At 41.5% G+C, this 17,500-nt stretch overlaps 1 protein-coding gene across 3 annotated transcripts in view; it reads right to left on the bottom strand.

Annotated features, from left to right (window-relative positions):
* LOC307258513 (partitioning defective 3 homolog B-like) overlaps positions 1–17,500 on the bottom strand; it is a 244,188-nt gene that overhangs the window by 25,724 nt on the left and 200,964 nt on the right. For 2 of the 3 annotated variants that reach the window (XR_013845127.1, XM_080038071.1), the window contains exon 24: positions 7,377–7,456. Coding sequence is in view for 2 of the 3 variants with exons in the window: in XM_080038071.1 (XP_079894197.1) it covers positions 7,377–7,456 (80 nt within the window). In the remaining variant the exon portion in view is untranslated. The remainder of the gene's footprint in view (positions 1–7,376; positions 7,457–17,500) is intronic. The other variant, XM_080038072.1, reaches the window with a different exon arrangement.

Raw genomic sequence — 17,500 nt, 5'->3', positions numbered from 1 at the left:
AGGGGCAAGATTAAAATACATACCGTATTACACACTAGAAAAGCGAAGTAATATAAATTAAATATTTAAAAGCTAATGAATAGAAATAGAACATTTAAATACAATAACATTGCAGGTTAAAATGGAAACAGAAAAGTCTTGAGACTTAATTTAAAAGAGCTGAGAGTTGCAGCATATAGAGCAGACCTCAAGTTTTCTGGGAGTTTGTTCCAGAGATTAGGACTGTTAAAAGGCTTCTCCTAAATACATTAACACACTTTTCACCTTTGGAAAACAAGCGCTGCAGAGTAGAGAATAAGGAATTAAGAACAGAGAGTAATATATATATATATATATATATATATATATGGAGACGTAAAGATAAGTGAAATAGAGAACACTGAAGTTGAGGCCTTTCTGTGGAAAAGGTTGCATGTGAAAAATGAGATGCTGAAAGAGCCGGAGTGACTGATGATGGCTGCAGAATATAGTATGTATTTTCTTTTTTTCGCCTCTGGAGTGCAGGGTCGGAGGTTCGATCCCCGCCTACCCGCCACATGTTGAAGTGTCCCTGGGCAAGACACTGAACCCCAAATTGCTCCCAATGGTTCAGAGAGCGCCTTGCATGGTAGCTACTACCATCGGTGTATGAATTGGTTAAATATGGTAAGAAATGTAAAGCGCTTTGGGGCCGCAATATAAGTCAAGTCCATTTACCAATGAAATGTTTCAATGGTCAGTCAACAGCTGTGCCTTCATAAACTTTACAAGCTATTTTTTCCCGACAGACTTTTAAACAAATATGGCTATATTGGACCCTAATATTTATCTGATTACATTAGAAAATGTATTGTGAGAAAGAAATGAATAGAAGAAAAATCCTTCAGTAAATTGATAGGTACTGTAAGCCCGGACAAGTAGAGTTTACTCAAACTTTCCAGTAAACCGGTTGCCTTAAAAAAGTAAGTAATGTAAAACTAAAACTTGAGTTGATTGCAATTGTTATTTTAAGTTCAATACAATAAATACCAAGTTGATTTAAATTAAAATATTTTGTAGTATTAATTGCTTTGCACAATAACTTCACTTAAATTCTTAAGTTTGTGTGAGTATTATTTTTAAGTTCAATAGATTATATGCAAATTTCATTTAAATTAAAATCTCTTGTAGTATCAATTGATTTACCCAATTTCTCCACTTAACATTTTAAGTTTGGGAGTAATATTTTTATTTATACTTTAAATGATTGATTTGTTAAAGAAAAAAGTACAACAAAAGTACATTCTTATTTAGATTGATTTAAATCCAACCAACCATATTCTTGGAAATAAAACTTCAAATTCAAGGAACATTATCTTTAGCTGGATGTACCGTGCTGATCTGCTAATATCACTGGACTCACTTCAGGGGTGTCGGCTAAAACACCACGTAAGGCCAAAAACGTCAGACTATGAAGCATGAAACAATGAGAAGAGGAGTAAGGATTTATCCTATGTTTATTTCCTTCTTTAACATGCACAGCAGCATACAGATCTCAGGAAAATAACAGTAGCAATATTCGGCTCATGATGACACGCTAAACAGCTGTTGCAACCGGCGAACCGCGGCCGTTTAATAATGTGCATAAATTATAATTTATAGAGATCGGGAAACTCCATGCACTTATTCACAAGGGCGATGCAAACAAACTCAGGGAGAGCACGTTTCACGTTTCGATAGGTGGTTACAGCGGCAACGTGCACACACACAACAGAGAGAAAGAAAAAGAAACTTCCCTAAACAGGCGCTCCGGCTGACTGACGTGACGGCGCTAACTGACAGTTAAAATGTCATCCACACTGAATAAAACACATCAAAACAATATAAGCCGTTATTTTAAACGGCGTTATTCCCAACTCTGAACATGTTACTATAAAAGTGTCCTAGCTTGAGAGCCCTCAAGCTCGAAAATACCCCTGCCCCCTATCACATTCCTTCCAAGGTTGAGCATTACATGCTGGATGAAGTGGAAAGTGTTCTTCATGTACTTAGGATAGTCCAGGTGAAGGGCATAAATCAGTCCGAAAAGGACACAGAAGTCTTGAGGAAGGTTGGCCAGATCTTCCACTACCACACTCCCCTCCAAGACGACTCCTACTCCGGAAGGGTTGAGTTGAAGATTTTCTTGATCGACGCTGAGGATCCCCACTGGAGTTTGGCTGTAGGAGTCATTGTCGTCCACATCCTAACAAGAAACAGATTCACAGAGAGAGGACATAGTGAGCTAATGCTGCTTTTGTCACCCAAAAGTACCTCTGAATGTTTATAATGAAAAGCTTTGTACAATATAAATGGCACTGAAAATTATTATTAAAACAATACTGGTCTTAAACGGACCTTTTGTCAACTGCCATAGTTGGATATGTACATTAAAATGAATGATTTTGTAGCTTGGCAGCCAAGGAGCTATTACCAACCTTCAGTTGACATGAGTGCAACTTTTAACCACTGACAGTACGGGGTGTGGGTGTGTGTGTGTGTACATGTGGATAAATATTAAAAGGGAGTCATACAACATAAGTTTCTGGGAGAGGTTTTTCAGAACTTGGACTTAAAAGTGGGTTAGCTCTCCTTAGCTGCCAATCTACCAAACCATATTCGATGGCACACTAGCTAGAAAATGATTTGACAGACATACACAAAGTAAAAGACAGAAGGAAGAATCCAAGATCAAAATTATGTCCAATGTTAATTTGAGCTAATTTTCAATAGCCAAATCTTTCCAGTTTCAGCCATGTCATAAATAAACAATGCAGATACTCGAAAATCTTTGTTAAAATGTGTTTGTCCATAAAAAACAAGTCTAAGTCTGGGAAATACTGAAAGCCAATTAAATGATTCTGAGAATTAATAAACAAGTCCTCATTAACAAACTAAATTAAATTAACTAAATGTACAACAATTACTTACAGAGCAGGTCTTGAAAAAGGCAGACGGATCATCCCCCAAGATGACAGGTAATCCCCGAAGGCAAAGGCACCTGATATCCGTTGGCTGTGTTGTCTAGAAGATAGTGAACAGTACAACACAGTTTGCTGGGATATTCACATGTATTTATCAAATAAATTCCAGAGCTGACATACCATCTTTTATGGCTAAATTGTGCATTTTCAGGACTGCAAGTATAGAAGAGTACAATAGCAGATGATAAAGTAAGGAGAGGAGAGAAGAGGAAATAAAAAAGTGTGGAGAAAAGAGAAGAGAGAAAAGACTGAATAGATAGGAGCAAGGATGAACAGAGAGATTAGTCAAATGAACCCACCTTTGTCTGACTAAAGAGTTGAGTTAAAAGCTGTCCGTTGGAACCTTTCTTCTTCCTGAAGAGGTCCATCAACCGTGGATTGATAGGAGGAAATGTTTTGCCTCTGGCTGTGAACAAAAACAAACTTGAATACAATGAAACTATCCTGTAATAGTCACATTATGTGATGTTTAAAGGCTTAATTTCCATCCTGAAGGTGCCAACACACTGCACGGCGCGGCGGTTGGCCGCGCGAATCGCAGGTTCCGCGCCGCCTGATAATTTTGGCTCATTTGTGTCCGCCGCCGGCCGCCGCCTGATGACTCATTGAATGTGCACGTGGTCCCGAAGTGAGTGACGTCGGGAGGAGCTCAGCGCTGATTGGCTATCGCGGCCAGCGGCGAAAAGTTCAATATTTTCAACTTCTGCGGCCGCCGCCCCATTCGCGCCGCGCGAACCCCTCGCCGCCGGCCGGCGATTCGCGCGGCGGCGCTCGAAATACATTGACTTTCGCTGTAAACTCGCCGCGCGGCGATGTGCAGTGTGTTGGCACCTTTAGAACTGTTTGAGAAAAACACAAACAAAAAACTGTTTCAAACAATTCACATTTGTCAACTTATGTAAATTACATTTTTGATATATTTCGTCTAAATATTTGTCCAGAATCACTGACTCCACCTTTAAAACAACACTACATGTGAAATATGTTAAAGTTAATAAGACATTCACTCTATCCAGTCAGGTGACTGAGCTGAAATGAGCATTGAAATAATCGTAAATAGTCACAAGATAGGAATCAATTAATTTTCCTTTTCTAAAATGTATTTGCTTTTGATGTAATCCAACTGTGGCACAGTCAGTAAGCTTAAAACTTTTACTCCAACTAAAAAAATACATACACATACTGAGTATAACTGTTAAATGTGAAAGCACAGCTGACATACCTTTAACTGCTGAGATCAATTTGGGGAGTTGGGGAGGTCACCCTCTCTTTGAGCCTGAATAGGAGGTAGTTAAGAAGAACACAAACATTTTAGGCAACTATTCAAAAGTACACACTATCAAATGTCCTCAAATGTTGTTTCAAGTGCAGGTGAAAGATACGACAGGCCTTAACCACACAGTGCCCAGTAATGAAATATGGATATCAAGGACTGCAAGGAATGACAACATTTTGTGTCAAAGCTAAACTCGTATTAAATGCTCTACCATAATAAGTTTTTCCACACATATAACATGTGAGAAAGTAAAATGTTGACAACATCCCTTTGAATTAAAGACATTGACCATCAGAAAGTAAAAAAAAAAAGGGGGAAATAGGCATAGCAGAACACATCATAATCTAGTAATTGACAAGTAGGCTAATCTATATGCACAAAAATAATATGTTTTACTGAAATCTCAGTTACAAATACATTGTATGAACTAAAAAGGCGAATTATCTGCAGATCAAGTCGATTTAATCTATTATTGAAAGCTGATGGCGACAGAAACTGTCAGCGTTAAGAGGGATGGGAGATGAGCTTCACGTTCAGAGCTTTGATAAAAAAGGACCGTCGAGCTGACGGTGACTCAGTGGAGCGGAGCGGGGACTGACTGTACTTTAGGGGGAGAGGGGGTCGGAGACTGACGCTCTGCCATGGCTGAGGTTGCACTGAAGTTATCGCGGATCGCGCTGCTTCAATATAGCGCATATAATGAAAACAACGAAGACTATTCAGCTATACAAAAAATAAAAATGAGAATCTCTCAAGTCACATAGTTGTATGGTTTAAGTAATTGTGTCGTAGCAATTTGCTATATTCATTTTCTACAGACAAATGTAAAAAGCTGGTTGGCCTACTTAGGACACAACATCATATAAATCACATAACTAATATCTATAACCATTTTAAGGTAGACCTACGTTTTACTCATTTTAAGCTATTCCGACACACCTGATTAAGGGCCTGAATCATCTGCACGTGGATATACACAGCACTACAGCATGCCAATGAAAAAAATAAAAAGATAAATGCTGGGGGAAACACTTCATCTTCTGCATTAATATTAGGTCACTTTCGAATCTTCTGGCACATGCTTATCAAAATTACGTTTTCAAAGTTGAGTTGAGCTCCGACCATGATGCTAAACTATTTAACCACATGGTTGGCTATCAGCAACAGTTGCAAGTAAGCTAACTAGCTCCGCGACTAGCAGTGAGCTAACGTAGGCCTAAACCTCGTGCATTAGGCTATTACAACAAGATAGCAACACGGTTTGCACAGGGATAAAATAGTTACTCACCACAGCAGTGTGCAGAGAACAAGAAGCACGATAAGTCCGATGAAAATAACCGTAGCCTCTAAAGCGAGGACCAGCTGCACCACCTCCTCCCCAACCATGTTCCGTAGAGTGAGAGTCACGTAGCACGGCCAAGTACGTGACGACCGATCTGCGCATGTCTGAATGTTTGAAAAAATAGGCTCCATCTCAACAGACTGTCTAAAACTTAAAAATGCAGGTGACCATGACTAAAACTTTAAAATGTCAAGCCATTCAACTTAAAATCATTCACACATACAAATATGTCTACAAAAAAGTACAATATACTAACATTTATTAGTTATGCAATAAAACTCAAATCGTTAAGTACATTCTAATAAATATTTTAATTAGATATAACATCCGGGCTAACAGTGTACTTAAGAAGATGTTGTTAATGTAGGTCATTTGTCATCCAGGTAGGAAAACAACCAAAATGGAAAAATGAAAGATAAATGAAATATACATACAATAGATCATTATTATGACATAACGCTGTGCAAAGCAAATGCATCAAACCTTGGAATGATGAACTTCTCCTGACAGTTTGAGCAACAGATGAGCAAACAATCTTTGACACCAAGAAGGTTCAATTTATCTGTTGCTCAAATATTCCCCAAAAGACGTTCACTTGTAGATAAATAAGCATTTTAAAAGCTATCTATAACTTCTAACTCCTGTTTAGCAGACCTGTGAATGATGTGCAGTGAGGGCCAAGTGAACATGACAAATATCTCAGTGACATCGGCTCAAGTTGCTGAAGCCAGCTCTATTACATGTGTTAAATCTATGACGAGTTCCTTACCTCGTAATGATGTATGCAATGTGTAGCCTGGTCCAACCAGACCATCGTACTTCATTTCATTTGTACAGAAGGTCTGGAACTGCTGTAATTGGCAAACGTTCACTCACTTGGAGGGGGGTGTCTGTTGAAGTTTAAAACTATTGGATCTGCCCAGTGCCACTCTGGATTAGCCAACCAATCGCATAACGTTTGGTCGTCACGTGTGTCATGAACCGGCTTCTGACGGTGCGTTCAAGTTGGACAGGGAACTCGGAAATTTCTGACTTCACTACATATTGTGGTCCATGGATCTACCGGTACCTGGCAACGGTAACTTGCTAGAGCCTAACGTTTAGTTATTTGGACGAGAAAGGTTGTCGGCGCCCATACTTTCCCGAGCAGATGCACTGGAACACAGACAGGTCGGAACGCGGAACTACCAAGTCGGAAATCTCCGAGTTCCGAGTATAAAGGAACGCAGCATTCAACTGAAACTGCAGCGCGACTTCAACGTCATCGTTCTCAGCCACTCGCTCTGTTCGCTGATTGGACGGCCGGAAATTTTCCAGCTAGATTCCACTAATACCACTCAGCCCCAGACTGACTACTGAAGGGAAAATTAAAGTTGGCCGGAAGTAGGTAGGCGGGCGGAGCCAGGCTATGCAATGTGTGCACTCTCTTGAAACTGTGTTTAAGACTTTTTATTCTAATTAAATAAAAGCATTGTGGAAAAGCCTTCTTCAATACAACATTCATTTGAAAACTACTAATTTGGGCAAATGTAAGCACCAAATTAAGGTTTGTCCAGCCGAAAGATCTTTGAGTCAGGGATCAGTTTTCAACCCAGGTCTGAGTGTGTGTTCCCCAGGGAGAGGGGGTCAGGTGAGTGCCTGGCTGAGACTGAGGCCTCCACAGACACACAGCCAGACTATACACATTTAATTAGAGGCTTTGAAGAGAGAAAGAAAAGAAGGGAAGAAAGTGGACAAGAGAAGAATAGAGACAATGGAAGGAGCAAAAAAGCAGTACCTTGGTAAGGATGCATACTGACGCTCCACTTCCTCATAACGTGGTGCCAACCGGTGATCTGTCCCTCTGCCTGGGACCTGCTAAACAAGAGGGGAATGATTAGTATGTGGGTGAGTTTGAGTTCAAGTTTTGAGACTCAAATAAAACAGTCTAAATAATATATATGACCTTCCATCAAGTTATAACTAAGGGCAAGACCGTCAGTTTCACAAGCATGTGCAATGGAAACACACATAAGCCCCTCCCTTCCCTGGTATGTGTGTCCTTGAGTGTGTATCTGTGTGTGGTTGTGATATTTAGGATTGACAAAGGCTAGTAATGAGGGATTTAGAGTCAGAGTTTCGGACTTCAGTGGGTTGTTTTGGGTGGGGGGGGGGGCGGGGGGGGGTCTCTACATCCTAGATTAGGTTACTTCAAAACAGGATGGAGTCGTCTCGCTCACACACACACACACACACACACACACACACACACACACACACACACACACACACACAAGCACACACGCAGACACACACACACACACACACACACACACACACACAAACAGAGTCACACATGGCGTCAAGTCTCATCTCCTTGCGGAAAAAAAAGATTAAGTTGAGCTGCTGACAGTTCAATCTCTACTATTTCTTCTTCTACTCTTCATCTCACTGGTTCTCCACTTATTTTCATCCCTCTCTTTTCCCCTCTTACACACATAAACACACGCACACACACGTGAGTGCGCACACACACACACACACACACACACACACACACAGATGCTCTCTCAGAAGTTTATCCTACTCTATTCAGTAAGGGGATTTGAGCTGCCGCCGCGCTCCTTAAAGAAACCGGCTATACCCTAGACGTCAACAAGCTCCATTAACACACACACACACACACACACACACACACACACACACACACACACACACACACACACACACACACACACACACACACACACACACACACACACACACACACACACACACACGCACACAAAGACATAAACATGAAGCCATTTTCCTGGAAGACACACTGCATCTTGTTAATGAGACTCAGTTTCACTTAAAGCGTGGGGCATGATTCAGATGACTGGGTGTTTTTTCGACTCTGCATACATGCTGAACTCCAACAATAAAAATGATACTTGTAGCATTCTATCGGCCCTTGAGGGGTCTGTGTAATGCTGAGTCTCTGAAAATAGCCCATCACATGTATAGCCTATCACACCTCTGCTACTGTAGATCGGTGCTCTGTTGATAACACACATTTATCCAAGATTAAATTGCACACAATTATTTCTTCAAGTACACAGTCGGATCTCCGACATGACATTACTGTGTATGTCGTCTGCACATTTAGGAGTCTTAAAAGTAGAGTGTACACCGTGTTCCCAGTTTGACAAAGTATACATCAAATCTAAAAGAAGATAATGGAAGGAGGGTGAAGTGTGTGTGGCCCGATAGGTCAAGACAAGAGGTCGAAGGTTTTACAGAAAACTAGCCCTGCGTTCCGAATCGCATACTCTTTCTTTTTTCTATTCTACATACTACATCCAACGATAAAAATAATCTAGTTAGGATGCAGTAGGCATACTATTGGGACATACTTTTACTTATTTATTTCATCATAACATTGCGCCTTGATCTTGCCTCTTGCTTTTATATCCGTCGCATCCCTGTTTGTTTTCATGTGGAGGCTCGCAGTGCATTATGGGTCAGAATCGCCAAAATAGGATGCTGTTTTCAACACTAAAAATCTCAGCCGGATCTAGTAGACATCCGGGTCTTTCTAACCATCCTAAATCTGTCCACAAGAATCGGGACATACCAAAACTTTTTTCTACCATACTAAATAGTAGAAAGTATGCGATTCGGAACGCAGGGTAGATTATGCTGCTCTCCTCAACTCAAGGTAATATTGTCATCACACAAAATGTCCTGAGAATGATGTACAACCCACAGCCTGTTCTTATAACATTACATTATAGCTTTAGAACTGATTTGCTGGTCCCACTTTATGTTTGTCTTTAGAGCTTCAATCTCATGGTACAGGGAGAGAGAGAGAGAGAGAGAGAGCCGGATTCAAATAGGTCGGGGAACAGAGTGGTGGAGCGATGGAATGAAAAGGCGTTAGATGGTGAAGAAAGGAGAAAAGAGAGAGAGAGAGATAGAGGGAGTGAATGAGAGGAAAATGAGAGAGTGAGTGAAAGAGATATAGAGAGGAGGAGGGATATTATGATGCCATTGAGAGGGAAGCGATGAGAGGTGAGTTATAAAACAAGAGGGAGAGGATGGGGTGAGGACGAGGGGTGAAAGGGACACGGAGGACACAATTCACACATGATGTTAACAGAGTGGAGGAAAGGGGGATGAAAGGGGGAGGAGAGGGGGAGGAGAGGGGGATGATAGTAACATCCAGTGGAAAGTGGGAGGTGAGACACAATGAGTAAAGGGGTGAAGATAGAGCAGAGGCATGAGTTATTTCTGTTTTCTCACATGTTCAATGTGAAATGAACTAGACTAAACTAACTATTGTCCAGCTCATGAGACCAGGCTGGTGTCTCCAGGCTATACACAGATCCCATCAATGGGCCAAAACAAACCATACTATGCCTTTGTCCCTTTCTGTCAGGACCTTCACACTTCACAACCGTGTCTGTGGATTTCAGGCTAAGTTCATTTGGTCCTATTTAATAAAAGCTGTTATAAAGAAAGGGTACTTCAACTTTAAGCAAACATGCACGCGCACACACACACACACACACACACACACACACACACACACACTAGTTGTTAGTAGGATCAATATGAGAACATATACAGCATATTGATGGATCCTGAAACTGAAAGGTGCCCCGTAGGGACAAAGACAGACAGACAGACAGACAGACAGACAGACAGACAGACAGACAGACAGACAGACAGACTGATGGATCAAGTGTGATACCACAGGCTGAGTGAACACAAACAGACCAGTGTTTAATGAATGTGAATGTGTGCATAGAAAGTGAGGAGGCGACTAGAAAGCAAACACATCTTTCTATCTGAACTCAAGCAAACACAGTGGTTTGTAGCGAGGGTGTTGTAAGAAGAAGTTCATAATGACAAGTAAGATTGTTCCTGAAGGTAACTTTTTGCTTATTAAGTATCTATATCACTGTCTCCTTATGGTTGTTCTGATAAAACAAGCAGTTAATTAGTAACTCAGAAAAAGGTGTCCTTTGAAAAACACTTTTGGCCAATGTCACAAGACACAGAATCTTCTCCTAAAAACCATTTGGATCTAGAATATCTCCCGGCTTGTTACTGAAAAGAACGACTCATCATTTGTGACTATAACAGCCTGGCTGTTTGAGGGAGAAAAAGAGTTGTTAGTAGACTCACTTCCACAACTCTGACAGGAGTACAGTGCAGGGCAAATAGTATGACAGCTGGACTTGCATTGGGCATACTGTGTAGTGTACAAAAACACACACAAACACACACACATGCACGCGCACGGCACACACACACACAATCCATTTCACATACACGTAAACAAAACAGGCACACCATATTTAAAGTGCAGCTACTGTACAAATACACATACATAGTCTCCCTCATGCACATAGCCGAACACACACACAGGCACACACACACACACACACGCACACACGCACGCACAAACACACACACACATTTAAACACACTCCTTCCCGCTCACAGGGGGCTGTGGCAGTAGTGCAGTGCACTGGTTGGGGTAATGGTCTAGCGAAAAACCATTTCACGGCATAGCGAGCAAAGGAGAGGCAGAGAGGAGAGCGCGCAAATCAAGCAGAAGAGACTGATACTGGAGGGAGATGGAGCAATCACACACACACACACACACACGCAGGCACACACACAAACACACACACACACACAGGCGCTAACACACACTTACACAGGCACGCACACTGTAAGAGGGGCTCATCTCTCCCCTTTCAACAGACCCTTCAATTTACCCATGAAGCACACCAGCATGCACCATCACTTTCAGCACTGACACACACACACACACACACACACACACACACACACACACACACACACTCATTTTCAAAGAGATTTAGAAAAATCGACAGGGAGAATTATATGTAATGAGAATACTTATTTAGTGTATTTTTTTCTAATTCCATCTCTCTCTCTCTCTTCAACTCTCTGTGTGCACTTCTTCATCCTCACTCTCCTCATCCTCCTTCCCTTCATCATCTCCCCTTCTACACCTCATCTCATCCCTTCATTAACCAACCCTCCTTAAGTGAAATAAAGGGTTCCTCTGAGTACTGTTAGTACTGTTAGTGTGCCCCCCCCAAGCCACTCTCTGTTTCCCCCTCCTACATCCCTCATGCTGTCTCTTACCCCAGCCACCATTCTCCTTTTCCATCCATCACTTATCTCTGAATGTACAACTCTCTCTTCTGCGTTCCTCCATCTTTCTTCCATATCATTCCTCTTATTGTCTTTCACTGGACCCCCTCCCTTCCTAAAATCCACCATGCCAAGGCAGTATAATCTCCATCACTCAGTGTCTGCACTCTGGATCTTTAACCCCAGTTATGTACTTCCTATCTGCATACAAGTGATAGAGAGAGGGGAAGCGTTTTTGTCTCATACAATCTCCTGCTTTCTTCCGTCAATACATTTATTTTCCTCTCAGTCTCTCTGTCTTTCCTTACTCCTTTAGAACTAAAACAGAACATAATTTTTTCCCCCCCACACTGCCTCCCATCCAGGTAGAAATCAATGATTAAGGGAAAGCTGGTTTCACTCCGTATCTGTAAATTAAAACCCAACGCTCTAGGGGGTCTGGGGTTTCTGTGTGCGTTTCAACGAAAATGTATGAGTCCTCTTGACTTGATGTAAGAGAGGTCTCACTCTGATACAAAATAAATAAAAAATGGCAAACCAGGATGAATCATTCTGCTTTCTTAATTCCACACAAGTCTCCAACCATGATCTACAGATCCATGTATGGAGCAGTACAGGACAAACTACATTACAAGGATTTGACAGTGTGCTGCAAAAATGGAATCTGGAACTGCTTTACGTAAGATATATTTAAATACGATAAACTTTAACCCAACAGACGCTGGCTCAACTTAAAGGTGAAGGAAGCAATTTATTTATGTTAATATAAGTGTAAATCGCTCTTTATTCATACAGTGATCACTTATATAGTGTGCACGTTTCATAAAGCCGATCTCTCAGTCACCCGCTCTGCATGTAATCGGCAAATTAACTTTTCGGGGATCCCACTACTAATCAGAAGAGAGAATACTACGGGGGCGCCCTTAGCTCAGTTGGTAGGGCGTCCCCCCCATGGGCCTCGGCCAGCAGCAGACCCGGGTTAGATTCCTGCCCGCAGTCGTCCTCTGCATGTCACTCCCCTCTCTGCCCCATTTCAACTCTGTCTCTACACTATCAATAAAGCATAAAAATGCCCAAAAATATCTTTAAAAAAAAATAAGAGAGAGTGCTACAAACCGGCACCCGTCTCACTGCCGGTGCACGCGCAGAGCGACATATGGGTGAATGTGTATGCACCTACAATGGCAGAGCAGGTAAAAATCCTTCCCAATGTCTGTTTTGATGGTTTTTATCATGTTTTATCACACTTAACCGCAGTGCATCAATGTGGTGACGAGGGGACGAGGGAGGGGACTGCTAACTGCAGTCACTGACAGGAAGTTAGCTAAACTGACCATTCCGCTTACTGAACCTTTAATTCCACACAGGTCTCCAACCATGATCTACAGATCCAAGTATGGATAGCAGTACAGGACACACTACATAACAAGGATTTGACAGTGTGCTGCAAAATGGAATCTGGAATTTCTTTACTTAACATATATTTTAAATATGATAAACTTTAACCCAACAGTTGCTGGCTCAACTTAATTGATATAGTTTTGTCTACTCTAAACCTTCGGCTGTTATTCCTAAACTGAGTTTGCAAAACACGCAGGCCCCAAAAGTTGAATAAACTCAGAGGAATTGCAGCTGGTTGCCTCATTTCATTGAGTTTTGTGTCTGGGGAGTTCCAAAAATGATAAATGTGGCTCGGTATGTCTTAGAATTGAAGTATTGCAGACACAAATCTCTCACACATTCCCGGGTGTGAATAAAAATCCCTTTTAACAAAATGTTTTAGTCCCTCAAAATGTACTGTACAGTTAGTCTGTGATAATATCAATAATTCATCATAATGATTTTGAATGACATATTCATGAAATGATCAGCCCCCGACTTTCTTTTTTTTTAAGATCATTTTTCAGAGCGCCTTCCTTTGTTACTTGGTTCAAAAGCTGCTCCAGGTTTTAAGAAAAGTACGAAACACAGTTGAATTTTGTCATTGAAGACCAATCTTAATCTTAATATTCTAGAAGTGAGATAGATTTAAAAAGAAAATTCATTCAAACACAATGCCATACCTAACATCACTCTTGCACGCCCACATTCTAGGTGTGTTTAATAGGCGAGTGCACCTTATTAATCAAGGGATGATATTTATACTATTGGGTTGAAACCCCTTTACACCTGACTCCTCTGTGTGAAGAGAGCCATGCTTTGGATAGCGCTCTAACAATAGTATTTTTTGATAATCTTTCATTTCTGCCTTTCCATTCCCTTTCCAAACCCAAACCAAATGTATCTAATAAACCCTTCATGAAACCCAGGGCAACAAGCTCATTCACCCCGTTCTCCCTCACACACACACACACTCCATCTTTCCCTCCTGCACTTGTCGCTACCATACAGACTTCCTTCCTTCTTTCCATTTACGCATTCATTCTTGCTCTCCATCGCTGCATCCCACTCTCCATGTATTCCAACCATTCTAAACCCTCCAGCCTTTATTTAATACCATATACCCATTTCCTCCATCCATCCATTCCTTTCTATAGAAATCTGTAATTGCAGCTGCTGGTGAAAAGCCATCCATTTTCTCAGGCTAATTACTACACACTCTTAACAGAGCAGTGCTAAAGGGAAGGGAGTAGACAAGCACACTCAAGAGAACATGCTTTTTTCACATTACCTCTGCCCACAAAGAGAGTTCTCTAATGAGGGTTGTACATGGTTCAACGTCATGGGAGTCTGGGATGACCACACAGGAGACAGTCACTCAAATTCAGTCCTGTTTGTCAGGGAGATACTATGCAGCTGCATCATAGGTTGTTTTTTCAATACATATGTCAAGATATCTGGTTTGCTTAGAGTGTGTATTGGAGGTTACAATTTTTTCTAGATTTCTGCATAATCTATTCTGTACATGCCCCTTGAAAAAGAATATGTAGGATTTTGTATTGTTTCTGCCAGACACGTAGTCTGTTGCTGTTCTCCTTCACGCCTAGCAGGTTCAAAATCGTCTAGGAGTGGAAACTGTTATCCATTGCTATCAGATTGCCATGTAGTCTATGGATTAGAATGCCTGTCTACCCTTTGCTACGTCACATTTGAAAACTCGTTTTGAGACGTGGAAGTAAAATTGTATCACAAAAACAGCTCCAGAGGCTACTTGTAGTGTACATTTAGTAAAAAAAAAGAAATTAAAATCTTTTATTTGATTTTTTTCCTATATGACTCTTCACTGCAGTATCTAACTTCCAACACACACGTTAAGGATAGATACCTATTCATATACAGTCCAGATGTTGCACACTGAATATGCAGTCATAATGCCTCACATAGTAAGCTGGCCCATGATTCATCAGAAATGTATCACTTATACTATTGATGCTTTCTCTTTAATATGTTGGACTGTTATTCACCTGCTTGTAGAATGGGGCGACTGTGGCTCAGGTGGTAGAGCGGGTCGGCCAATGATCGAAGGGTTGGCGGTTCGATTCCCGCCCTGCCACTTGTGTCATGGTTGTTGTGTCCTTGGGCAAGGCACTTCACCCACCTTGCCTCGTGTCAATGTTGATAGTTAGCCTGCTATCGATGTGTGAATGATAAAGTGGGAATGTTGCAAAAGAGTCTCCGGTCTCAATGGGATTTACCTGTATAAATAAAATGTTAAAAAAAAATGTCTAGGTGGGAGGTATGTCCCTGTGTGTGTGTTTACTAAACACAGTCAAAGCTGTGGACTGGGGGAGTAAACGTTTCACCATCAGCAGCTTGCAAAGTAGTGGCTTAGTCATTGCTATTGATCAGCCACCACGTCAAACCTCTGCAGACACACACACACACACACACACACACACCGTCTTGGTCAATGTGTGCCGGTGGGCCTGTAACATCTCCCTCTGCCCTGCTAAGAGAGCCACAGAGTGACAGCCTTAGGAGTGAGTGGGGGGCAGAGATAAATGAAAAGAAAAAGTGAAATAATCAAATAATCATGATTTTTTGCATATTTGTTTACAACACCAACGAAGCACCAAACATTTCAATTCACAAACCTCTTCTGAAATGTCAGCGAAAGCACTAGAATAAAGGGCTGAGAATTAAGACTGCTGCATAGTTAAATGTCACAGCCATGTTGAGCCTCTTGTACAATCAAGACCACAGAAGGTCAATTTCCCCCAAAGCACAAAGCATCAATCCCATGAATACAGCGACTAATACTACTTAATGCAAAGTATATCCTGTTTATTTAGTCTAGAGAGTGTGAGTGGAAGTGCCGGAATAATATTAGTGGTTGTGTTGTGTGTGTGTGTGTCTGTGTGTGTGTGTGTTTGCACAAGCGAGTAAAGCCATCAATCAAATTACTTCTTAAAAATGGCATTTAAAAGTTATCTGGTATGAGGTGACATCCCTAAAAACTTGCAGCAGACAGCTACATGCACGCTAACACACACACGTACACACACACACACACAGACACGTACACACACACGCTTTCCCAAACCTTACCCAAAAGAAACCATGCTTTTAACCCTTTTTTTTAACCACATCATTCTAGCCTTTGCGCCTTGTCTACACTATTTATTTAACAATATCCAATGGGGAAACTCCAATATTCTACTAACCTACAATCAATGAGAGATGCCCATGTTTATATGGCTGGCCCAGGTTTTCTGCGGCCCAGCCAAAGTGAAACCAAGACAGAGTCCACCTGGTCGCTTTAGTCTGCGCCAGAGTTCCCTTAGCAGCTGTTAGGCCAGCTCACACACACACTGCACTAAATGGGCACACACAAGAATGGGATGTGACTTTCCTTAATGTGAATGTGTTAACATATGTTTGTTGCCACATAACAACATAAATATTAACACACACACTCAACTCCAATTATTGATGACACAGTAATGACCAGAAGATCCCATTCCCTGAAGCATGTGCACCTTCTCCCATTCAAATGCAGCTTTTTGGGTGAGCGCATATTTTATAAACACGTTTATATTTTTAGGAAGGGAGTGTGAAACGTGAGGGATTGAAATGAGAGAGAGAGAGAGAGAGAGAGAGAGAGAGAGATGGGAATAAATAAATGATAGTAAGGAAGGAAGGTATGGCGATAGCAGAACGGATAGGATTAGTCTCACACACACACACACACACACACTCATAATCCAGCTGTGCACGCACCCTTGCGGTGACATAGACACATTATACATGCAGAAAAAAAAATTGAAGTGTGAAGACAAAAAAAATCTGGCATACAATTGAAATCCAATACACACACACACACACACACACACACACACACACACACACACACACACACACACACACACACACACACACACACACACACACACACACACACACACACACACACACACACACACACACACACACACACACACACACACACAGGTTTGTCCAATCCTTAGTGTTCTTAACAGTTAAGCTCGTCCTTGAAAGTGCAAGGTGGGGAGTTGATAAGGGGACAGTGAGAGAGAGACAGAGTCAGGGGTGATGGCAAAAATAGAGGGACAGAGAGAAGGATGAGCAGAAGGGGGGCCAAAGAAGTGAAGGAGAGATAATTTGGTTTCCCCTTAAGCCCCCTCCTTGCCACACAGATAGTATATCCCTCTACCTCTACACCCCCCATGCTCACTCCTTTTTCTCTACACCCCCAAACTTCCCGACTTAAAAAACTTCCCCTTTGAGGATTAGGGGGAACAAAGAAAGGTGAATTCCAAGGAAGACTGAGAGTTGCAGAGA

This window comes from Ammodytes marinus (assembly GCF_949987685.1).
Source record: "Ammodytes marinus genome assembly, chromosome: 12".
Taxonomy (NCBI): Eukaryota; Metazoa; Chordata; class Actinopteri; order Uranoscopiformes; family Ammodytidae; genus Ammodytes; species Ammodytes marinus.
The sequence above is the reverse complement of the archived record's forward strand: the minus strand, read 5'-3'. Positions and strand labels throughout refer to the sequence as shown.